Source organism: Mytilus californianus, unplaced genomic scaffold (genome assembly GCF_021869535.1).
Source record: "Mytilus californianus isolate M0D057914Y unplaced genomic scaffold, xbMytCali1.0.p SCAF_1, whole genome shotgun sequence".
NCBI lineage: Eukaryota > Metazoa > Mollusca > Bivalvia > Mytilida > Mytilidae > Mytilus > Mytilus californianus.
This window is the reverse complement of record NW_026262581.1, coordinates 79,700,585-79,726,416: the sequence shown is the minus strand read 5'-3', so window position 1 is coordinate 79,726,416 and position 25,832 is coordinate 79,700,585. Positions and strand designations below refer to the sequence as shown.

General features: G+C 30.8%; 1 protein-coding gene across 1 annotated transcript; it reads right to left on the bottom strand.

Annotated features, from left to right (window-relative positions):
* Positions 1-1,268: 1,268 nt before the first annotated feature.
* On the bottom strand, positions 1,269-25,832 carry LOC127708525 (lymphocyte expansion molecule-like). Its single transcript, XM_052213427.1, has 11 exons — positions 25,651-25,832; positions 23,583-23,670; positions 22,734-22,904; positions 10,942-11,064; positions 10,577-10,714; positions 9,939-10,082; positions 8,798-8,965; positions 8,304-8,432; positions 6,524-6,648; positions 5,203-5,347; positions 1,269-2,727 (listed from the first exon to the last, which is right to left on the bottom strand). The coding sequence occupies exons 1-11, from the start codon at positions 25,698-25,700 to the stop codon at positions 2,707-2,709; spliced, it is 1,302 nt and encodes a 433-aa protein (XP_052069387.1). The 5' UTR covers positions 25,701-25,832; the 3' UTR covers positions 1,269-2,706.

The following is a 25,832-nucleotide window of genomic DNA, read 5'->3' as shown; positions in this document are numbered from 1 at the left end:
CACTCTCCAAAATTTGTAACATTATAAAATCATTTATTAAGCTATATATCAAAATAACCAGTGAAACTGCTCAGTTCCTTTTTCAAGTAGTCATTTGAAATGAGGACAGAAGCAACTTTTTCATATATATATATATCAGTCATTTATTGTCACATATTCAAGGTTGGATTAAGGAGGGTGCATACACTGCACACCTTCTAGTCAGAAAAATATATTTTTTGACTTAAAAACATAATTATAAGGTACCCCCTCCCAAAATAAAAAAAATAAAACACCTAAAATCTGGATATTTGATATTTTTTGTTGAACACATTAAGACCTAGATTTAGGGTCTGTAGATATAGGAAGATGAGGTATGAGTGCCAATGAGACAACTCTCCATCCAAGTTACAATTTATAAAAGTAAACCATTATAGGTACGGCCTTCAACACGGATTTGGCTCACACCGAACAGCAAGCTAACATGGTATGGAGGCTTATCCACCACGGAAAGCTTATTTTACCACCACAATTATCTATGATATTTGGTGAGGTTGGAATGCTGGCTTATTAAAGGTTATGGTATTTCTCCTTACATTTCGGAACATGACATACCCTTAGGTTGCCAAAATAGAAACCTTTGAAATAAGCAGAGTTTTACACCTTCCAATAAAAAAAACCCAAGCTGGTGTAAAAAGAATTGTAATAACAACTCTTGAAATTTTGGTATGTTGATCAGTAAATAGCTCCAAATACCTTTGATACTTAAAAATTTCTATTTTCTTAGGTTTTAGAAGTACAGATGTCAATTTATTTATTACTCTTATACTTTCTAATTATGTTTGTAAACTCTAGACAAATTAAATCAAGCCATATGGTAACAGCTCCTCGACAATTGTTTCTAGAATTGCCCCAATTGATAATACTAGTATCTGACTTATCAAAATTAAATTATTAGTGTGTTCATAATGCCAATCTGCAAATATGACAGGATTGTTCAGGAAGAAAACGCTTATCTCATCATATGAGTCAGTAATTTCACACACAGCTTAAATGTTAAGTAGACAAGTAACCCTTCCTGGATCCATCATTCTGACTACTAGACAACAAGTGTTTGGCCTTACTTCTAAATGCAGAATGTTTGGCAGAAATGCAGATAATAATAATAAAAGTTGGGTTTGACTTTGCTTGGGATCAAACCTGCCTCAAACCACTCTTGAGATGGGTATGTTACCAAAAAAAGTGCTGTAGAACAAAGATTTTCTTGAGAAAAAACAACAACATATATATATAAAGTAAAACTGATCTCTGGATGTTAATTTAATGTAAATCTCAAAATTCATACAAATGAAAATTTTAAGTCATTCTTTGAATTCAGTAATATGTTCTAAAACATTTCAAGACTAAACTTAAGATATAACTTGAAGTGTCCTGGAAAAGTAAAGAACAAAAACAACTTTAAATAGAAAATTCAAATTAGCATAAACAGTTGTAATACTGTTACTTAATACCTGTTTAAACAAATAAGTTTTATCATTCTTATAAAATAACAACCTCTATACATTTTATATAAAAGCAACGGAAAAGTACAATAAAATATAAAATATACAGTGATAAAAATATATTCTTAATATATTCATATTGCAAACAAATAAACAAATAATACTGTGCATGGAAGATAAAACAGCAGATTAACTAAAACTATCACAGCTTTTAAAATACTGTCCATAAAATACTATGGAACAAATAAGATTCTTTGTACATCTCCGGGAAAATAACATGATTAAAATACATTATACAAAAATAAAACATACAAAATACTGATATTTAATTCATAACCAGTTACAAAGGGGTGAATAGTCCATTTCACAATGCCACATTAAAGGGGAAATGAAAAATTATATCACATTGTCCGTTAAGAGGTGAGATTTAAGTAAAAATAAATACGGTACAAATTAAAACATCAGATAAGACAGGAAGACATTCTTTTTTTATATTTTCCACACAAAATGGAAAGAAAAACAGCATATTATGATGTTAGCAGATTAATTCCTGGTTTTCTGAATTTTCCCCAATACAAATGATCCCTGAAGCAGACTTTTTTACAGATGTGACAGGTACCATTGTAAAAGTAATGGTGAAACTTTTTTTTCCCTCCTGAAACAATGCTTATATCCAATTATTAACCACACGACTAAATAAGCACAAGCAATTAACATAAATTCCTGTTAGGATTTGAACAAAGAGCAAACTAATCTACATATGATTAACAAGTCCAGGCAGTAGCTGTCATTGTTAAACTCTAAACTTATGTGTGGCAGTGATTATATAACTTGTAAAATCTAAGAAAATCCTGTTTTATACCATTGTTTTCTCCTAGACAAAATCTTTCCCATTATTGATAGTACAGTACATTTCTTTTTATTAGATTTCAATAAAAAATTTGTTCCAGGATTAGATCTTTATTGCCATGAAAATATAATGGTAATAACAAATGCAAATTTCTCATTATTTGAATGTAAATATTTATAAATTTTCATCAATTACAAATCAATAATTTTATCAAATTAATTTTGCAGTATAGAAAATTATTCAATTCTGCAATTGACACAAATGCAAGAAAAGCACCCTTTTCTATTCCTTTTAAAAGTTCGTATTATATATTAACAAAGCACTTGAAAATCTACTGGTTAAAACCTTCTCCAAGTCTTCAGAAAACTAAATTTTCTATGCAGCTGTCTTGTTTTTCTGAAAATAAATAAATTTAGTTACAATTAAGTATTTCTTTTTACTTCTTGTTGAAGGGATTGAGTATCAAACTTTATTTATTATAGCCATGTGTGTGTGTGCACTCTAATACTGATTTGAAATACTACAATAAAAATCAGAAAAGTGATTTAATACAGAAAAAATAATTGAGCATATATAAAAATATAAACATATATGAAGGTAAAAAGAACAAAACAATGAAATAAAAACAAGTCACAAGTTTACATAATACTGAATGGTTTATAATACACAAAAGTAATCACACAACAAATATTTTATGAATCAAATAGGTGTCAATTTTCCTTATATCATTGAGAGCTTCCAAATATTTGTATTTTGGCCCTCTGAAAACTTCAAGTGTGGAGCCCTTCTTCTTTCAAAGGTTTGAACAGTTGTCACCTATGGAACCAACAAATAAAGTTATAGAAAAACAAATAACATTAGATGTTATTACAAAAGGAAATAATATAAAAAAAAACACCACCATATTTCATTGAATTTATAAATAAATGAAGTACATGTATAAAGAATTAGTTTCTCTAATAACATTATTCAATAGTACTTTTGTTGCAGTAAAAGTGTTTGTTTAAAGCATACCACAAAACCATTTATTGTTTTATGGGTATCCAACAAGAATACTTTTTTTATGCTAGAAAATTGAATGGGATTTAGGTTATCTCCCCTGCATTTTTAAAATGTAATCTTTCAAGTCTCAAAAGGATGCAATACCAAATACCATAAACTGTTGACACAGAGATATGTTTTGCCTGTAGGCATAAAATTCAGAAAAAGACAATCTGATGGACAGCAACAAGGTTTATTAATTCAGTCGCAAAAGTAGTTCTTATCAAACTGACTTAAGCAGAAAACATAACATTGAAAATTGCTAATTAATTCAAAGTCACTGGACCATGACCTATGGGCAGGGCCTTAAAAATAGTCATCAAACTGATATGTACAGATGATAATGCAATTTTATATTTAAAATCAATGGTCTATCAAGAGTAGTTTCTATCAAACTAACTTAAGCAGAAAATCTAATAATTGTTGATGCTGTCGCCGGAAAAGCAATCCCTATGGCTCGCTTTACGCGCAGGCTAGACAAAAATGGTACTATTAGCCATTATATAATTCTAAAATATATTTTTCTAGCATTAATGCCCTTAGGAGAAAGATACTATTGCAGAGATGTCGTGTTAGTCCAATATGTTGTTCCTAAGGTTGATTTTCTTCAGATTCGGCTTATTGATGTCATAGTTGGATAATGTGTAAGAAAAAAAATAAACCTTTCAATCTGAAGGTTAGGCACATATGAGTAGGACCCATTAGAAACATCAACATTTCTAGTTGCCTGCCAAAAAAGAATACTGGAGAGGATATTAAACTTTAAAACTTGTATCAAATGTCAACAAAAAGGGCTTGTAGAGTAATTACAACTTTTTGCATATCACAAAGCACAAAATTTTTGTTTTCTAACTAAAAACAAGACCCTTCTCTTTGTTGTGCATGAAACAAATGTGAGTCTTTTTAAATTTTCTTGTGACAAACAAAAACAGTTTTGTTTTTTTATACATTTTTTCCCCAGCTTTTATCTTCTTTCTTAATACCATAATAACAAGTTTAAATACATCAATCATACTTTTAAACTGGTATACTGTTTTTGTTTGCCTGAAAATGTAGAAACCATTATTTGGAAAATATTTATGAGGAACAAATAAATCAAATCAAAGAAATATTCAAAATAGGAAATGTAAAAATAAACAGGTTTTCATGGTAAACTCAAAAGGATAAAACAGCGAAATAAATTAGAAACTAATAAAACAAGGTTATGAATAGGACTTGGAATTTTTTTAAATTACTGCAACAACAGGGTGGATTTCACACTCTTTATAACACGATCACACAAACTAAATTGTCTAATCAAATAACTTAACACCAACACACAGAATTACTAAGATATTCTTGTACACAACTAATAAAAAAACAAAACTGTAAACATTCATTCTGGAAGTAATGTTTTCTTTTTTCTTCATTCTTTGAAAGATGACAAACATAAAAAAAAGAAGTAAGAAAGTTTTGCTTCACCAAATTTGAGTTAATTATTAATTCTGAATATTTGTCAAACAGCTCAATGAGATGCTGCTTGACTGGTTGTACATATTTAATTGCTTCAAATGAATGAACAAATATTTGGCAAACGTTTTAATTTTTGAATTCACTAGTAATGACGATTAGCTAAAAAATGCAAGTTGTGTGAAAAATGTGTGTACATTATTTGCTTCTTTAAATTCACTTTCAAATCATGATGTGGTATAATGGATTTTACATGATAAACACATAATGTGACATATTATTGATTGTTTACAATTATGTCACAAAAATGTAACAACAATTAAACATAAAACAGTGTGGAGTGTTGACAAGCAGTGGGTTGGTTGGTGCAGGTTATATTACTGTAACAGCTCGCTGGGACACGAAATCTGCTCTAGGGTTATAGTTCATCTGAGTTTTTGTCCTTTTCATGTAGCTTTCTGGTTTTTCAGGTGTTACAAGGAAGACCCTGTCCTCTAATCTGACATCCTTGGCTCTTACTCTTTCTCTGTAAATGAAATATTGGCATTTATTCCAAGAAAGTTAGCAAATTCAAAGCAAAACAATTGAAATTCGTGTCCCTTGATTTCTTTAATCCTTTAATCATCAAAATATAATCAGAATTATGAAGTGTGCTCATTACTGAACTATGCAAGCTGTGAAAACTTTTTCAGCAAGTGTTTTGTGACTTTTAATTTATTCAGGTTCATATTGGTTAAATTTGTTTTTCTCTAATAATAGGTGTTTAGTTATACACTACAAAATCATTGATGTACTACGTAAACAACACAAAACAGTGAACAAAATAAACAACTAGAAATGAATACATCTTTATTATTAACAACAATATAAATTATAATAATGAATATCAATTTAATTTAAACAAACAAACATTAATCTTGAAGGGATCACAAAATGAATATGATTCCCGGATTTTCCATTGATTTTACCAACCGTCAGTTACTGTCTGCTGCAAAAAAAAATGCCCAAATTTTGACAGATTTATGTGAGGTTCAATACTGAATCCTTAGATTTTATAGCTGAGAAGGGCATCTGACTTATAGTCGGATGGACTTTTACTCAAGTACCAACGGTAATCAAAAGCAATCTCAGTTTTTAATTTTATATCAGGGATAGTATAATATAAAAATAAGGAGATGTGGTATGATTGCCAATGAGAAAACTATCCACCAAAGTTCAAATAAAGTGAATGTAAGCAATTATAGGCAACTGTACGGCTTTCAACAATGAGAAAAACCCATACCGTTTAGTTGGCTATAAAAGGCCCTGACATGAAAAATATGAAACAATTCAATTGAGAAAACTAACGGCCTTATTTATAACAAAACAATTTACAAAAAACAAACATGACAACCACTGAACTACAGGCTCCTGACTTGGGACAGGCACATAAAGAATGTGGCGGGGTTAAACATAAAATTACACTTCTCTAAAAGTTTAAGAGAAGCAAAATAAGGGATAATTCAATCTGTAATGTTAATTGATGCATGCCATTTTAATATTTGCTTCAGTTCTTAAGGAAATCCACAGATAGGTTGAAATGTTTTTATGGCCTTTTAATTCATTGAGCTTTGTGAACATCAAATTCACACAAAAGCGTTCATGAAATGTTTTTAATAATTAAATACAAATATTTCTAAATATTCAAACTTGTGATACTTACTGAAGGAATTTATCCATAGCTAGAGACAATTTTCCTGTTTTTGATTTGAAAACACTTTCAGTGCCATTACGATGCTGTGCTTCATCAAACTTCTGTACATCATAACGACCTGGACCCACAGGGTTCTGAAATCATAGAAAGACAAAAGTATATATCAAGAAATAATTATTATACACTGACAATTCTTACAAATTGGGTTTTAAAAAAATATCAGCAAGCCAGACATTTTTTTCGATTTTGTTTTTTATCTCTTGAATTTGTATATAAAGGCATTCAAGCCAATCAAGGTAGCCACTCGTAGATTAGGAACAAGAAATTTGGTCATAACACAATAAAATGATCAACTTGTGATATGGGTTCTGTTAACTGACTTCATCTTTTGAACTGTGGAACATAAGCAGACTCAAGTTGTTGCTATACACTTCACTTAATACTGCAATAACACGCTGCTAAGAGAGCTTACCTATGTTAAAACAAGAGTTCAGATGGATCCTGCCAAACAGACATGTACAACTTACAACCAAATATAGTTAACCTATTGCTTATGGTATCCGAGAAACAGACCTAATTATGAAAATTGTAAAGTGACCAATGAACCATTAAAATGAGGTCACGGTCAGATGAACCATGCCAGACAACATGTACACCATGCTATCATTCCATACACCAACTATAGTTAACCTATTGCTTACAATATCTGAATAAAAAATAACCTTGAAAACTTTACATTGACTAATGAACCATGAAAATGAGGTAAAGATAAAATGAACACTGCGAGACAGACATGTACACCTTACAATCATTCCATACATTAAATATAGTTAGCCTATTGCTTATAGAATTTGATATACAGACAAAACCATGAAAACTTAACATTGACTAATGAACCATGAAAATGAGGTCAAGGTCAGATGAATCCTGCCAGACAGACAAATATACTTTGCAATTATTCTATTCACCAAATATAACTGACCTATTCCTTATAGTATCTGAAAAATAGACCAAATCAGAAAAAAATAACATTGACCAATGAACAATGAAAATGAGGTCAAGGTCAGATGAAACCTGCAAGTCAAACATGTTACAATCATTCCAGACACCAAATATAGTGGATCTGTTGTTTACAGAGATACGGACTTGACCAAGGCAGGGTTCTCACTAAGGATTTTTTGGCTTTTTCTTTAAGAAGAAGATATTTTATTGCTGAGCAATGAAATGACATTAAATTCAGATTACTTTGAAACTTTTGCTATAAGATGATGATATGTGTGTTCAGTTTATACAAAATATTTCAATCTCTATGCATCTTTGGACTCACCAGTTTTGAAAATGGTGAGTCCAGACAGATTTTCATGAGTCCAGGACTCATGGACTCGCCTTAGTGAGAACCCTGCAAGTAAACTTAACCTTGATCACTGATCCATGTAATGAGGTCGAGGTCAAGTGAATACTGTCTGATGGAAATGTAGACCTTGCAAGGAACCCCATATACCATGTATACCATATATAGTTATCCTTTAACTCATAATTCACATTACAAAAAAACACATATTTTTCTTTTTAAGCAGTCGCTAAACCATAAAAATGAGGTCAATTGACATATGCCACACAGAAACTTCCTTACATAAGGCATCTGCATACAAGGTATGAAGGATCCAGGTCTTCTACCGTCTGAAATATAAAGCTTTAAACAAATAGTTTGTAGCTGGAGAGACAAAAAACCAACACAATTCTTCTATGTCATGTGGGCATATAAAACAAATCATGGACATGTACTTACAAAGTTTCTTGTAAAGAATTTCTGTGAAAGTTTATCATTTCTTTTAGATGTAGATAAAAATCCTGGAGCATTAACTGATTCTGGTTTAGATAGTTCACCAGGCTCATAACGACCTGGACCTGGAGTATTCTGAAAAGAAAAAAAAGGTCTATACCATTGAATCACATCTTAAACATTCTATTTCCTGTAAAACGAAGGTAAATAAAAACAATTGACTTATGAAAAAGAGTCATTTTTGAAAGTAGTTAAATGGTTCTGTGATTTTTTATGATCTATTTTCCATGCATGTGGTTTTCAACAAAATTGAAACAATCTCTTTGTTTTCATTTCAATGAATGTTCAATATACTAATAAAACAAACTAGTTTACAAACATTTATTTCAGAGCATACTCTTTACGGAAAAATGACAAACTTCTTAAATGTCAGCCAATGAATCTCATTCTTAACAAGTCAAGATCAAAACCTCATCAACTAAAACATGCTTATTTTTTACCTCCTCTTTAGGACATTGCTGAAGGGTACTACAAAATATCCTTTCTGTTGGAATTTTTGGAGTTCTGTCAACTTTACCGAATTTGCCATGTCTCTTTCTGTGTATTGTTCCCCAATCATCAGCAAAAGATCTGAGGTTGTATTGGCCGGGACCAAGATTGGCTAATTTCTAAATAATTAAAAAAATATTCATATACAGCTTCATTTAATTCACTTCATTTATTTTATCCTCTGTTTACTAAATATCTTGACAAAGGTCTTTTAGGTCAAAATATTGGACTGCCATAATATTCTTTTTGATTTTATTCTTTTGTGTGTGCTAAAGTTTACTTTTCAAAAGTTTTAATTTCAATTAGCATTGTACCATTGTCTTTTTCCTTATTTTTTAAATCCATTCTATACAATGCCCTTATATAAGATAACTCATCATTTTACTTTTTTCAGAAAAAAGATTCTTATGTATGTCACATATATTCTTCATCACTTTTTTTTTTCTTGAAAATTCCTGTCGTAAATTGAGATATTTTGGCTGTAGTCATATATTGGTTTATTTGGTGCCGAAGAAGAAAATGCTAAAATAAAATATCAACTAAAAAAATTAAAAGTAAAATTTTCCAAAATCATATTAGATAATGTTAGTACCGGTATATATGATGAAATTTGATGAGAAAAAATTATTGCATAGATTACAAAATAGATCAAACATCAAATAGTGTAACAGCTTTAATTAATGGCAATCTTGATTGATAACCAAATCAAAATGACAAAACAACTCTTTAAATTTTTTGGTAAACAGCCAAAATAATCCCTACGGTATTGTATACTTCAAATTAAAAATCTTTAGCATTATTTTTCCCCATTGAACAATTTATTCATTTTAATGTCAGCAATGAAAAATTGACTAGTTTAAAAAAAAAATTTTGTCCTTTCTACATGTAGCAAAGGAAAATACACCATATTAATAAAATAATACAAGATTTGGTATTATGCAAACAAGATAAGAAAGTGAACATTTTGCATTAAAGGCTTGTTTATGTCACCTAAATAAACAGTCTAATAATGTTAACAAAGTAGGCCAAAGTTCAGAAATTACAGTTTGTTTTGACAAAATAGACATTCACTTCAGAATTTTTAATACATACCGGTGCAGCAAAATGTCCATCTGAAATTGGTTTGTTTCTATCTCCAGAAAACAGATCATATGGTCCTCGTAAGCTGGTCACCTTTCCAGTTGTCTGATCAGCAAAACTTTTAAACTCATAGGTACCAGGACCAAGTTGTGAACCCTATAATAATAGTTCTATATAATAAAAAAAAACCAAACAATTTACATAATAAAATTGATATACAGTGGATTCATTATTATTCATGGGGAATTTTTGTTGATTTCACAGAATAAAGGAAAACCATTAATTTAAATGTTTAATGTAGTATTAATTGTCTATGGCTTGTATACAAATTTTTGCAAAACCAGGAAATTCAATATGCACGAAAATTCAATTTTTCCTCCATCAACGAAAATTGGTATCCACGAAATAAATGAATTCACAGTACTGCTTCTCACCCAAGTTTAAGTCTTTCACAGGTTAAAAAAAAAAAAAAAAAAAAAAATGACTATTAGAACCCTTCTTCTACTTTGTTAACTCAAAACAAAAAACGGTTAACTGTAAATAAACTCCCCCACAAAGGTAAGTTGTAATTAACATTGGAATAATTGCTTTAACAGCCCATTCAGAGATTCTACTTTACAGGTTTGTATCTGTTTGAATCTTAAACTTACTACAGTTGGTAGGTTTCTTTTGGATGAAGACTTAGCATCTAACATTCCTATTGTGCTGGTTGATTTTTGCTCTTTATCTTCTTTGGCAGCATGTGGGATACCACCATCACCATACGTTCCTGGGCCTGGTGTGTCAATCTAGTAAAAGTAAAAATTGGATATATTTCACAAAAGTATTGATGTTTTCTTCTTGGTGCATGAACAAGGCCAGTTGTTTTATCCGGGTTTTGTTCATATATGCAACATGCATGCATAACTTGCAGCTCTTTCATTTTACATTTCGATCTGAAAAATTCCAACTTTTACCCTTTTTTCAAATATGCACATCTAAATTCAAATAAACATTAACCAAAAGTTATACTTACAACAGTTTTTTCTCTGAATCTTTGTGAGAGAGTTTGGCATATTCCAAATTTACTTCTTGGTTTTTCATCTGATGCCTCAACAAAATCTTTAATATCATATGAACCTGGACCCAGTTTCCTCACCTATTTTGTACAAAAGATAACAAATTTGTATCATTCCTAAAGGTTTGAAAAATACTAACATCCGTCATTCATAGTCTCTTCGTTATTGCATACAATCAAAACAATGGCAAAATAACAATATGATAGTATGCATCCTACATGTACATCTATAGATGCTGCATAGGGGCAAGGGGTTTAAACAAGTTTGGAGTCTTAAAGGGAAATCACACTATTGTTTATACGCATCGCTCTCGGCGCCGCTATAGTGTCGTGACCGTATTATGACGTCGCCGTTTCGAGTCCGTCGTAAAGGTTGCTAATTTCTAAAATGGCGGCCTGCTCAAAGGGACGTTCACTATTAAAGCAAGAGAAAGCAAATGACGTGTTGATTCAAGTGCAAAAAATGAAAATGCTACTCGAAATGGACAAAATGTATGGCAAAAAAATAGCCGAAAGTGGTCTTGATATGGTCTTGAATTACCTTACGATTGGGTTTAATTCAAATGAGTTACTCTCTTTAAATAAAGATATTATTATCATTATTATTATTATTGACTCAGAGTTAGTATTTACATACAATACCATTTATACAATTATTTTTCTTAAAGGTTTATTAATTTCACCGAAAAATATTGTTAGATATGAGAAATATCAACATTTTTTGTTGATCTGGTCTTTATTATTTGTAGCGAAATCCGTCAGCTCAACTTTTTTTTTGTAGAAAAACTTTTTTTATTTACTGTAAAGTTTATATTTTCATATATTAACAATTTTGTTTATCTCGCAGATTTCTTAGTTTCACGAAGAAAAAAAATATTTAAAAACAAAAGAGATATTTATAACACTTTTTGTCGATCATTTCAGTATAATCAAAGCGTACATCGGCGAATGTGAAATCCGTCCGGTCAACTTTATTTTTTAGAAAAACATTTTGTTTTACTATGAAGTTTAAATTTTCATATAAGATAACTATTAATCTCGCAGATTTCTTAGTTGTATGAAAAAATATTGTAAAACAAAAGAGATATTACTAGTAACACTTTTTGTCGATCAGTTCAATATTGTAAAGCGTACATCAGTGAGTGTGAAATCCGTCCGGTCAACTTTTTTTTGTTAGATTTTCATAAAATATAGTCTAATATTTCTAAGGTCTTCAAATATTAAAATAATCTATCAAATAACAAAAAAGTTCTGACTATTTATATCTCATCCGGTCAATACCGGGCAATTGTCCTGTCATTAGTGTAACCCAACTGTTGGCAGCGTATTGTCGCGATGCGGTATGTGGGAATATACTGGAAAAAATAACAATATACCAAGAGTAACAGCATGTAAGCGTACAGCTTCCGGAATTTGTAGTTTTCTGTCCAACAGAGGGATGTAAATAAGAACAATGAGTTTCGATGTTCCTTTGGTATCAAACGCCTCTCTCTCTCTCTCTCTCTCTCTGTTTCTTTTTTTTTTTGGAAGTGGGGTATGGGGGAACAAACACATGAACACAAATGATTCGTAGAGTAATCATATTTGTTGAAATATCAAACGTTATTTAAGAATAACGCCAGTTAAACATCACTGTAAAAGAAGCATACAAAATTTTACATCGGTTGCTGGCTGTCGAAATCAAATAAAATTTAGCACCGTATTATATAGTACATTATACGCAATTTTCCTTTTATGCTTTGTACAGGCTTACATAATTTGGGCACAAAAAAAAAAATCATATTTTGTAGTATTTCTTCAAACTGTCAATTATAGCGAACTGTACGACCAGCAAGTTAAAAAATAAGGCCACTAGACGTCAGAGCAATCTGGGAATATCAAACACTATGCCTAGTTATTTTTGTACTATTGATGACCGTACTACCTACAACAACAACAAAAAATCCACACTGTATATTTGGCTTTACAAGACTCCAACAAGAGAAATATTTAACACACACACATGTATTTATGTAGAGTAACATGTCTTTCAGAGTGCTAATCTGTAACCATCATATTAAGGTCCGTCTTGTGAAAGAGTATTCATCTCATATAGAAAAAATTTTGTTCTGATATTCATGTAATATTTGCCACTGAAAGTTTTGCAAAAATCAAGAAAAAAACGAAAACAAAAACAAAACAAAGACTAGTAATTAAGATGTAGGTTCGTGTTTAGATCACTCAATGTGATCACTTGCCTGTCAAGAAACAGTGATATAGGGAGATTGTCAGATTCCGATCATGACTGTAAAGGACAACCATTTGTTTAATACAAAGGTAGCTGATTTACTCTTGATACCTTGGTTCTTTAGAAAAAAAACGGCCAACATGATATAGCAGAGTGCTGAAAGTGGCACACACAATCAATCAGTTATTTTCAAATTACCTATCATTAATTAGTTTTGGCAAAAAAAGTATAAAGGCTATACCATACTGAAACATAAATGTGATAAAAGAATATACAATTCAAGAAAGAGAGGTGCACCAACAGAAAATAGAAACTGCAATCTTTCTTTTAATTTCATACGATCTCAGATCACAAAATTTTAACTCTTACCAGAATTTATTCTATCTTACAGTATAACTCTGAAGTTTCTAAGTGGAACTCGAGCTTTAACTAGAACTCTTACTCGAATAAACATTCGAACTAAAAATAAAACTGGAACTTTAACTCTAAATTTAGCTGGAACTCGAATTCTTATTCTACATCAAAGGTTATCTACACTCTCATTTGTCATCTGATAAAAAAATTCGTAAGGGTTCCACGGAACCCAGTGTCTCGCCTACTTTTGCTGTTAATCGCAGGCTCAACAAAAATGAGGAAAAAAATCAATAAAAATATTCCTCTCGATACTATCTTTTGATTATAAGAAGTTTCTGTCCAAGTTTGGTTTAAATCTAGGATAGTTTATGGATCTAATAAATGTTTTAAAAACTTTAACTGCATACTGTATGTAATGTTAACTGGAAGAAAAACTAAGTCCATTTATAAGTAAAATACGGATAAACAGGTACAAAATTTTGACAATTTTCGAGATACAAGCTTTAAATTTGATCATAAACAAGCTTCTGTCCAAGTTTGGTACATATCCAGGATAGTTTAAGAAAGTTATTGAAATCTTAAAAACTTTTAACCACAGAGTGAATGTATTGTTTCCTGGCAGAAAAACTAAGTCAATTTATAAGTAAAATACGGAAAAAAATTTTTTTTTTACAAAATTTACTTCTGGATACTATCTTATGATCATAAACAAGCTTCTGACAAAGTTTGGTACAAATCCAGGATAGTTTAAGAAAGTTATTAAAAATTTAAAAACTCTAACCACAGAGTAAATGTATTGTTTCCTGGCAGAAAAACTAAGTCCATTTATAAGTCAAATATGGAAAAACAGGAATTTTATTTTTACAAAATTTACTTCTGGATACTATCTTATGATCATAAACAAGCTTCTGTCCAAGTTTGGTAGAAATCCAGGATAGTTTAAGAAAGTTATTAAAACTTCAAAAACTTTAACCACATAGTGAATATTTGTGGACGCCGCCGCCGCTGACGACGACGACGCCGACGACGGAATGTAGGATCGCTATGTCTCGCTTTTTCGACTAAAGTCGAAGGCTCGACAAAAAACTAGAGTTAGATAAAATATATCGATATTTCCACAGAAACACGGATAGATGTAGCAGAACAAGAAAAAAAACTAGATCCGTTTATGACAAATTAAAGGATTTTTTTAAATACATCAACTGGGAACATTATATGTTCCTGATATCAATATGGCGATGTGTATTTCATTGTCAATTAACTCTAAATTATCAGATGCATTGTATTTCTCATAACATACCAACGTTGAGCGATTAATCGAACGGTAATAAAATATACGTAATACATAAAGTTTTAATACACAGGCGATGAACATTGAACATATTATGTACAATGAACATGCAACGATGTATGAAAAATGGGTGCGGGATGATAGAACTCAGAAAAAAATTTGGTTTCCACAGTTCGAATAAATTATGAAGCGTTGTGTAATTACGGAACCAATTTTAAATTCCTACCGAAAATAGGTTTCTTTTAACGTGCTGAGTTTGTGGCATTTTTAACACGGCATTTCAGGTTTTATCTTCCCGGTGCGAATGGACAAGCTAGTGAAATTATGGTTACGAAATTTTTCTGCCTGCAGTCTAAAAGGAACGTGTTACTTTTCAGCCCTTCAGTCTTCCGAGGTAGAAGATTCTTTTTCTGGAAGCCGAAAATTATTTCTATAATACGACATGAGGCAAACATTCGTTTTCCACATACAACAAATGCAATTTAAAAAATGAGATGACTTCAACTTTGACAATTACTTTATAATAAACTGTTCAGTATTGTATCTATGTTTAACGATTCGATAGATTGATAAAGATATCAATGAATAATCAAAATACCTTAAAAAATGTTCAAAAATGATATTATATTTTGTAGTGAAAAGGTTTAATTCAACCTAAGCGTTGCAAGAAATGCTGTTATGCCAGCAACGTCGTTCTATAACGTTAAAAGGTTATAGTTCCCGCCAAAATTCAATAATAAAGATCATTTCCGTTTTAGCGGATTTAAAACATCGGTGACCCCCCTTTTTTATTTATGCTTTTAAAATCTTCCCTGAAGCTGCAACTTATGCAGAAGTTTGAAGGGAAAAACATTAGTAGATTTTTTTTATTTCAAGAAAAATCTATTATAAATAGCAATTAAAAATGGCGGGAAATGTTCAAATGCCTTCAAAAATAAGGAAACCGAGACAAATAAATGTTCATAAGGTATAAGTTACATTTGACTGTTTTTGTTATTCCAGTTAAACATGGTTTTTCAATAAGTTTGTCTTTTTCTAACAATTTAGAGCGGTATTTCTATATTTCGTTATAACGCTATTCTTTAAGTTTTGATGACGTCATATCTCGAAAACAACATCGGTGACCTTAAATTTTTTTTCACCTAAAATATCTTAATATGTATGATCTGTCTACATGCAAAATTTCAATGAATTATTATTAGTAGTATAAATAGTGTGATTTCCCTTTAAGTATCATCCTTTAATTTTTTTTTAAATAATTTGAAGAGAAACAAATATGGTTGCTACTGCCATTTTGACTATGAATAAGAGTATACTAGATTTAAAAGATCAATATTTTGTATTTCAACCTATTTCACAAACTTCAAAATTTGACTAAAGTGTGTGGAGATAAACAATCGCTCCTTAAATTTAAAAGTGGAGGAGCAATTGCCTCCTTTGCCCTCTGTTCTGTAGCCCTTGTGTTGGAATTCCTTCCTGAATTTACATAATGATATTTCTCTAACATAGGATCAAACATCATGAACCATGAAATCTAGGTCACACTATGTTGGACAGTTTGTTTCTGATTGAATTCTGTAACTTTAAATAACATCGTGGTATATCTACATCAATCTACCCCTGTAACTTAAACCTGAAGTAAGATGACAAAGATTTAAATACTATATATGTCAAGATGAAGGATTGATAACAAAAAGGTGGAATTATAATACAAGTACTGGAAGATTATAATGGTCTGTAGGTAAGATGGTATTCTCATCCTTACAAAGTTCTTCTATGCAATAAAAGGTTATAAAACATATGAATCATTGTACCTAGCAGATTATCACTGGTACTTCCAAGGCCCAGCTACTCATTTCACAAATTATCTTACAAGAAAAAATACTTGCAAGTCATGAACATTTCAGTATAAGTTACGATCAATTTTTGTTGTAAGATTTTTTGTGAAAAGAGCCCCTGCATAATAATCAGATGGAGCATTCAATTTTTTTTTTTAAATCTACTAGTATATCAATAAGACAATTAATGTCTTCTTTGTAATAAAATATTTATCTTTCTATGTAAGCATACATGTATCTACAAAGAAATACCCAAGTCCTAATTCTAAGTAAATAAATCAACCAACCTACTTGAAACAATCTAAATGTTTAATTAGCTAACAACCTATATATCATTAAAATGATATAAATGTTTTATTAGCTAACAACCTATTATTAATCAAATACTGTTAAAAGCTTCGTTAGTAGATCGATACAAACTAAATAACAGTTATTGATTGATGTATCTGTTATGTTGTACTACTTAATACATTATTCAGTTTTTAATTTTCGAAATAATCGACAGTAGTTGGTAAAAATTTAAAATAAGGAGATGTTGTTTGATTACCAATGAGACAACTCCAACAGAGGCCAAATAACGTGGATTTAAGCAATTATAAATCACTTAACAGCCTTCAACAATGAGCAAAACACATACCGTTATAATATAGTCAGCTATACAACATAAAAGGCCCATATATGACAAAATGTGAAACAATTCAAATGAAAGTACAAGTTTACACAGAAAACTTACACAAAAAATTCTAGTGACAACAACTTTCAGTTACAGGTAAAAAGGAAGAAACTTAAACATTTTTTTTTTAGATGTAAACTTGAGTTGATATTATTCACTGCTTTAATCACTTCATTATCGTAGTAGTACCGACAATTAAGAAATTCTGAGTCTCTCAGACTACATGTAACTTCGTCAATATTTTGGTAAAAAAGCTGCAAAATATATAGTTGTTACAAGAAGTATTTCTTTCCTTGAAAATTGAATTCCATTTCATTTTGTTTTATTTCAAAAATCATGCATTAAAATTCAATCCTTTTTAACATTTCCTTTATCATATATTTCTAATCTCATTACTACCTCAATCATAAGTCTTGATTTACTCAACCTCTTCAGTTGATATTCTTGATCAATGTCACCTCTGTAACAGTAAATGTTACAATTTCATTCAATGTCATGTTTTAAGGAATATGCTGTTAAATTATATTTATTTTATTCAATTATGAGTTTGAGACAAATTTTATTTACCGGTACATACATGACATACGTTTATACAAATTTGTTTGTTTGTTGACTTGCTGTTGGCATTCAAAGCCACTGTCTGCCACCTTGTGTACATCATGGCACCAAGGCTTTATTGGTGGAGGAAGCCATGTAACTGGAGAGAACCACTAACTTTGGCAGAAAACTGTTGATCCTTGTCAATAAAGATCCGAGTCAAACACTGCTTGCCGTGAGCTGGGTTAGAATTCACATCCTTAACAGTTGAAGGCTAGTGATCACTGTAGATGAACTAACAGACCACTCAGCCCTTGAGGCCCCCTTATAATAATATTGGTGAAGGAACCAGAGGGCAAAGGGTGCACCAATAAGTTATACAAGTTACTGACAAATCAATTGCAGCATGGAAGTTTTTGCAATGTTTCATCATTGCAAAAATGCAATGGCATAATATAAGAATTTAGAATTATTTGTACTCTCGCAGTCTTTGCATCTCTAGCAATGACATTTATCAATCTAACTTTTTCGTCCACTGCTAAAAATTTACATTTTAAATTAACCAACACAATGATTTCTGAATTTAAAAGTGTTTTCTGATTTTTTTGTAAATGAATGTAGGAAGTCTGGAACCCAAATTTAAGTCGTAAAAGCAACATTGACCAATACAGGTATAAGTCAACTAACAATCTAGTCCACTGAGGCCTCTTATTTAAATTTATCATACTGTCTAAAATCTTGATGTGAAACACTTCACTAAGTCATGTAAGTGGGTGGTATAGTGTATATAACATTTTACAATCATTATAAATACCAAGCAAAAATGAATTTGATACTTTCAAGGTTAAGATCTTTCTAAAATCAATAAAAGTTAGGCCAAAATAAATAAATGGTGTGTTTCCGGTTTCCCGACCCTACCTCCGTTTCCGACGCCGACCCTAAACATTTTATTGACAAAAATAAAAATAAAAATTCAAAATCCGGATTTTTCAATCTGTCCGGATCCGATTATTTGTTTAGAATACTATTGATCTTCAAAGCGTTTGATAATAACGACCAATATGGATAAGTAAAGCGTTTCAAGGACCAAGATTTTAAATAAACAAGCATGGCTTTTCGGAAGCGTATTAGCTGTCAAATATGCGAAATGTGTTCACATTGACGCAAAATATAATGACATCGATTCCGGATAATAACGATATGATAAATCTTTTTGAAGAACATCATGATGGACCTATAGACGAAAAAAATACGAAGTTGACGCACTTTGCTCAACAGTCAACTTCTTTGAACAGGTACAAGCGAGATTTTTTAAATATTTGTATATATAACGAATAGAGTATTCAGTATATATACATATATTAAAAAAATCTCGTCTTGTACCTGTACTTCTTTGGACCAAAAGTCAAAAGTCAGGTTGGACAGACTGTATCAGTCGGTAAATTGACTAACAATTTTATAGTAAAATGAGTTCAAATTTACTGCTAAAATCAATCCAGCTTTTGTTGTAAAGCATGCTCTTACGAATGTTGTACAGAATTGTGCTCAGGACGCAACATAAACGGCTGTTAATGCTTTTTAGTTTATGATGGCCAGGGGACAGACAATGCTTTTTAGTTTATGATGGCCAGGGGACAGACAATGTGGAACGAGAAAGATGAAACTTGAGAAGCTTTCCCCAGTAGGCAGACATGGTGTATGATTCATATTCATTTATAAATGAATCTGCCCCAGCACCATGTCTACTTTTATTCTTTTTTATTTCTCTGGCTGGTCCCATAACAATTTATACAAGAAAAGGGGGAAAAAATCATGTCATAATTACATCTGCAATTTATTTGACCAGTAGATTAATGAGGGTCGTAATTGGGGTACCTTCATGACGAATTGCCACGAAATAGAAGTTCCTTCATAATAGAAGTTCCAAATGGAAAAAGTGTTCTGGAATATTATTTCCACTGGAATAAATAGTACAGTATATGTTCCTAACGGAATGAATGGTATAGAATATTTGTTCCAACAGGAACAGATATTATGACATTGTTTATAACAAAGTTTTCAGTGGAACTTCTGTTAGGCAGAACATTTATACGTAAACAGAATAACGATAAAAAATAGATAAAATGTACACTTTCTTTTAGACGGTAAAAAAATCGACTGATTTTGACGAATCACGTAAATTTTTTTCCAAAAATAACAGTAACGATAATTATTTGAGACCTCTGACCAAGGATTTGTATAGTATACACATCATTGCTCTGATGAATCACGATAAGGATATTTTGACGAATTAAGGTAAAATTTTAACCAATTTGACGCTAACAGTAGCCGAAAATGACTGTTTGACGCCTGACGGTAAAGGGCATTACTACCCTCATTAATAAGACAAAGATTTCACATTCTCACTCTTCTCAAAACCTGGAATTTTAATATTGTCAGAACCACCCAATCTTCAATCAACATCACATTCTGTCAAACATCAACCACATCTGTATATCAAATAAAGAGGGTGCAAGGGCAGAGTATTAACCCTCAAAAAATCATAATTAACTGCTGCTTAGCATCGGTTCACAGTGTTTTCAAGGGGTACTTATCTGCTTCCACATGTAAACCCTGTGTGACATTTACATTTTTAGGTTCAACGAGGCCCAACATAATGACATACCACGCCAGATTTTTCACTGCCATTTTTTATTTAAGATAATTAATTGGGAAGAACATACACTTTTCCTTTTATGACCAATGAAATGCATAACATTTTCATTAAAGTTTATTTTTATATTTCTGAAGCAGAACAAAAACAGAAAATTAAAAAAGCTGTAGATATAATTACTATTCTAAATATCAAAGAAGCCCGCACATCAAACTATTTGATTTGGAACTTTTTTCTGCTGTCGACCCTTCAATAGAAAAAAAAATAAAATGTTTTACCTACCTACCCTACCTAATTTTTTTGGAGGTGAAATAGGAAACACACTATTAATTTATTTTGGCCTTATTAAAGATATAATGAAATTTACTTATCAGAGATTAAAATTCTTTAAAATTACAGTACAAGGTTTTAATAAAAGCTTACAAAATAAAGTCTTCATCAGGTTGTACATTTATATTTAACAAGAAAGCTTCAACAGGTTGGGTACAATTAAAATATTTCCTTTTTTTGTATACTTTCAATTTATTTCTATTCATTCCTTTGTTTACTTATAAAAATAAAGGCCATATTAATTTTTTCAGAGTCCACCAAAAGTTATATACAAATATATATCTATCTTCCATAAATCAATAAAATCATAAAACTTTTAAATCCACTTCAGTTTATCAATGTTATTACTACCTAAGGAGAAAGTAAATATATGGAGTAAATACAATTTGGGTAGTCTAGACTGTCAATGTTAAAAGATTATTTATTTTTCATTTAAAAAACATGTCATTTGATTTGATACACAAAAAACATGTATGATCATTTAACACATTTAAACCATTGTATATTATTATAGAGTAAATTTGAAAAAAAATCATATGGCCATGGTGAAGCTATAGATGCTCATCAGACAATAAATTTAAATCAAAGCAAAAGAAAAGGAAAAGGACCTTTAATCATAAGAAACAAGTAATCAACATCGCATCGCATCGTCTTAAACATTTAAACTTAAACCGTTATCAAAATAATTACAATATGAAATATCATACTTTACAGTAAATGGCCAGATGGCCTACTTTAAGACACCTTCAACACTGTTCAAGGAAGTGAACCTTGCATATTTTACTTTAAGTAAAGTTTACACAAAGCTGTACATGTTTATGTCTTATAAGTTCATCCCCCTCCTTTTTGTTTAAATACCAAAGTGAGTTTTTCATATCGAAAATCCCTCAATCAACAAATTAAAAAACTCAGGCCTTTACAACACAGATGGAATAAATTATCATAAACCATAGACCATTCAAAACTGGTGTTTTTTTATTTATTCTCTAAGACAGACAACACTTTGCCTACTTTTCAAGATAAATGTACTATTGTACAGGTTTTTAATAAGATGTGTTGGTTTACACTCTAAACTTGAATATAAAAATTCAAGCTTGAATGATGACAGAATACCATTAAATATAGGATAAAACTAACCATTTGATTGTTTCATAATGAATATGGCTAAATAGATGGATAAGCCATTATAAATACAAATAATACTACATAACCGACCGTGCAAGACCCTCAAGGGTAATCAAGGTCGTTAAACACACCCTAGTAGTAGTACATGTATACGACACAATAAAACAGAATACAAATCTTAATTTCAAAATATTTTATCCATTTTCAGACAGGAAAAAAATAACAATGCCATCACAGCAAGACAAACATCTGATTACTGTATATGAGCCTTGAACGTTAATACCTGCATAAGTTCAATAAGACAATGCACTAATGTGAAAGCCATGTACAAAAATTAAATCAATAGTTTCTAGTAACTGGTAATTTTAGTTTTCGAGGTAAAATGTGCACAGCAAAATTATTTAGCCTAATTTTAGGTGCTGTTAATTCAGAAATTATAGTGTACATTTATTATTGTGATTTTTGAAGAATGAACAAAAATATGAGTTTACTTATTGCGATTTTAGGAAAAGCTACGTACAAATATATGTATCAGATATATCAGAATGTGAGTTCTTATAATTAGGCGATAATCAAGGAGTCACATTATTTTCACTGAATAAAACCTCCCAATAATTACCGAGTTTACAGTATTTCGAAATTTTACCATTAAATAACTGAGCTCAACACTACATTTCAAATGAACACAGGAAAGATTTTTTGTACAAAATACCATAACTTACCAACATCCTCTTCATTTCCCATTGATCTTTATTAAGTAGGTGAGGTAATGCAGCTAATTTTTCTACTTCATATTGTCTTGACCACCCAGGTCCATCTGCTCGTAATTCTACAGACTTTTTACTAAAACCACCATGGCTGACATCATAAGCTCCAGGCCCAAGCTTTCTTTTCTAAAAAGAGTGATTTATGAAAAGACAACTTTAGACAACAAATTTACAAACATTCTGAAATAATATACATTTAATTAATTACACATGGTATTTTTCTGATCCTATATACTTATTAAGATATGATTTCCAACCTTTCTTTATTTGTTTCTAAATCAAAAACAAGAAATATCTTCATTGTGTTCTATTTTTTCATTATTTTGGCATGAAAAAAAACCCAGGGTTGATGCTGGAATATAATCAGTGAATTTTTTAAATTAGTTATGGTAAGTGCAGTGTAAGAGTGAATTACTAATAATAGAATTTACGGTCATAACATTGTGGTTTATATATTTATCGCTATTTTTGCTTGATCTTTTATGTGATAATTTTTCATATCGCACTACGATAGTGATATAGGTTTTTCTCAGTAGAGTAGAAAGAAAATGTATATATGACGTCATGAGCCTACATTATTGATGTTGCCTAGGAAAACAGCGATAAATTATTATCAATGGTCTTTCAAACTCAAGGATTTTTTTTAATAAACGAGCATTACAAAGGGGAAAAATTTCAGATTACCAGCATTCAATGTGATATATCTCCAGCAAATGTCATTTTCAACTGAATCACTTGGTGTACATGGTGTATGAAAATAAAGTTGCCTCTCTCTTTTTTTTTACAATAAAGTACCGTACTTACAAGGTCATCTGTTGATTTTTTATCATATGGAATTTCTGTGAAGGTTCCTGGATATTTACTTTTTGGATGAACACCAGACACGTCAAATCTGAAACAATTGATAAAGAAATTAAATGTTGGATGTCAATGGAATCCTAACTGTCATGACCGTATGTTGTCAGTAAAAATGTCTACTGTGACCAAAATGTAAAACTAAGTAAGGGACGAGGGTAACAAGTGTAAAAATTGTGTCAAGACAACCCAAACACAACAAAGTTTGGCATAAAATAGGGAATGATGTAAATAAAATTGAGAATGGAAATGGGGAATGTGTAAAAGAGACAACAACCCGACCAAAGAGCAGAAAACAGCCGAAGGCCATCAATGGGCCTTCAACACAGCAAGAAAATCCTGCACTCAGAGGTGGGCTTCAGCTGGCCCCTAAACAAAAATGTGTACTAGTTCAATGAAAATTGATGTCACACACTAAACTCCAAAACATATAAATGAACTAAAATTAAAAAACATACAAGACTAACAAAGGCCGGAGGCTCCTGACTTGGGACAGGCAGCAGCAGGGTTAAACAGGTTTTGTGAGATCTCAACCCTCCCCCTATACCTCTAGCCAATGTAGAATATAAATGCATGTATCGCTGATGCACACCTAATAAGTAAATGAGCATTTAAATCCACATCTAAATCTGTAGAATTAAAAAAAAAAACAGAAAAAAGCCAAAACATGAATTTTTACTATGGACTTAGTATATGCATAATTGTGACAGAATTAACTAAGGAAGACTATTTCAATAAATCCCAATAAACTTTGATGTGTAAATCAATTAAATTTACATGATTAAATTATTACCTTTGACATAACTAGATCTTTTAAATGTGTTTTATAATAGAAATTTGGTAATCATTAAACTGATGACAATGGGTAAATTATAGACACAAATGTATCAAACAATGCAATTTAAAACACCTGTTATATATATTAAATCTGCCTATCAGTTAATTCTTATCGTTTATCTGAGTCAATAGAAAAAGACTGAAATAAAACAACGTAAAATAATTAGTTTCAGTATGTTAACCAAATTTTATTATGAGAAAACCTGATTATTTTACAACAGAAATTAAACTAGATAAGTAATATTTGGAAAAGATATAAATGATTTCAAAAATTGTTGAGTAACCATGATTACATTTTGTACATTCCTAAATTGACGCAATATGATGATTTACTAAATTACTCCCTTTATTCTCATAAAAAAAAAAATGTATATTCTTAATGAATAAATATTGTGAATGTAACTACAATTAATTATATATAAATTAAATTCATCATGATTTGTTAAGATGGTGTTAATTGTTTCAGTACAGAATTAAAAAGTTTTTCAATTCTTATTCTTTTAAGCAAATGAAAGTCCTGGCTTGATATATACATTGTACATGTATCATTTTAGTTACATTTGTACATGGCCATATAAATATGAAATTCAATTTTGATAGTTCTTTCAAAAAAAATCCTGGACTTTTACTTTTGACCTAAGAAGTGGCCTCCTGTCTATTAAAAATTGTTTGAGATGTGCCGGAGTCAATCACACTAAATTGCAGAGTCAGATTAGTAACTGGGAAGAAGAAGAAATGTTAGAGAAAATGAAATACCAAGCTGTATTTTAAATGCTTACAGGTATTCGGGTTCCGACTACCTTGTCCAAATAATATTATATCGTCTTAAGGGCTATTTCAATTTTTTGTCACAATGTCCTAGGACGTGCTTTCCCAACATGACCTTAGTTCAAACTGGACATTTATTTCATGAAACAAAAATTGGAAACGCATCTATCTTGTTTTACATCAGTTTACACCAGGTTCACACGGGACAGTAGTATACCAAAGAAAGACAACTGATTAAAACCACCCTATGAAAAAATCATTCTAATTGTAGCTGCAGAATAAAGAAGTTTGGTATAGTACAAAGCATAGCATGATAATGGCACAAACGTCATCCTCCAGTTACTGAGTTAGTGAAGGGTGGAAAATTAAATCATATGAAATGGATAAAAAAAAGTTTGTAAACTTTATTAACCTTGCAGTCTGTGTTCCAAATGGTGCACCGCCAAATTTCTTTTCAGCCATGGTTCTTTTTCACTAAATTCCCTTGTTAAGTTAGTTATAGTTCATATTTAAATACTACATGCTCTTTATTTACATTTTCTTAAACGTCAATAAATTTGTACGGGAACTGGAAGTCAAGTTGTCAGCGGGAAC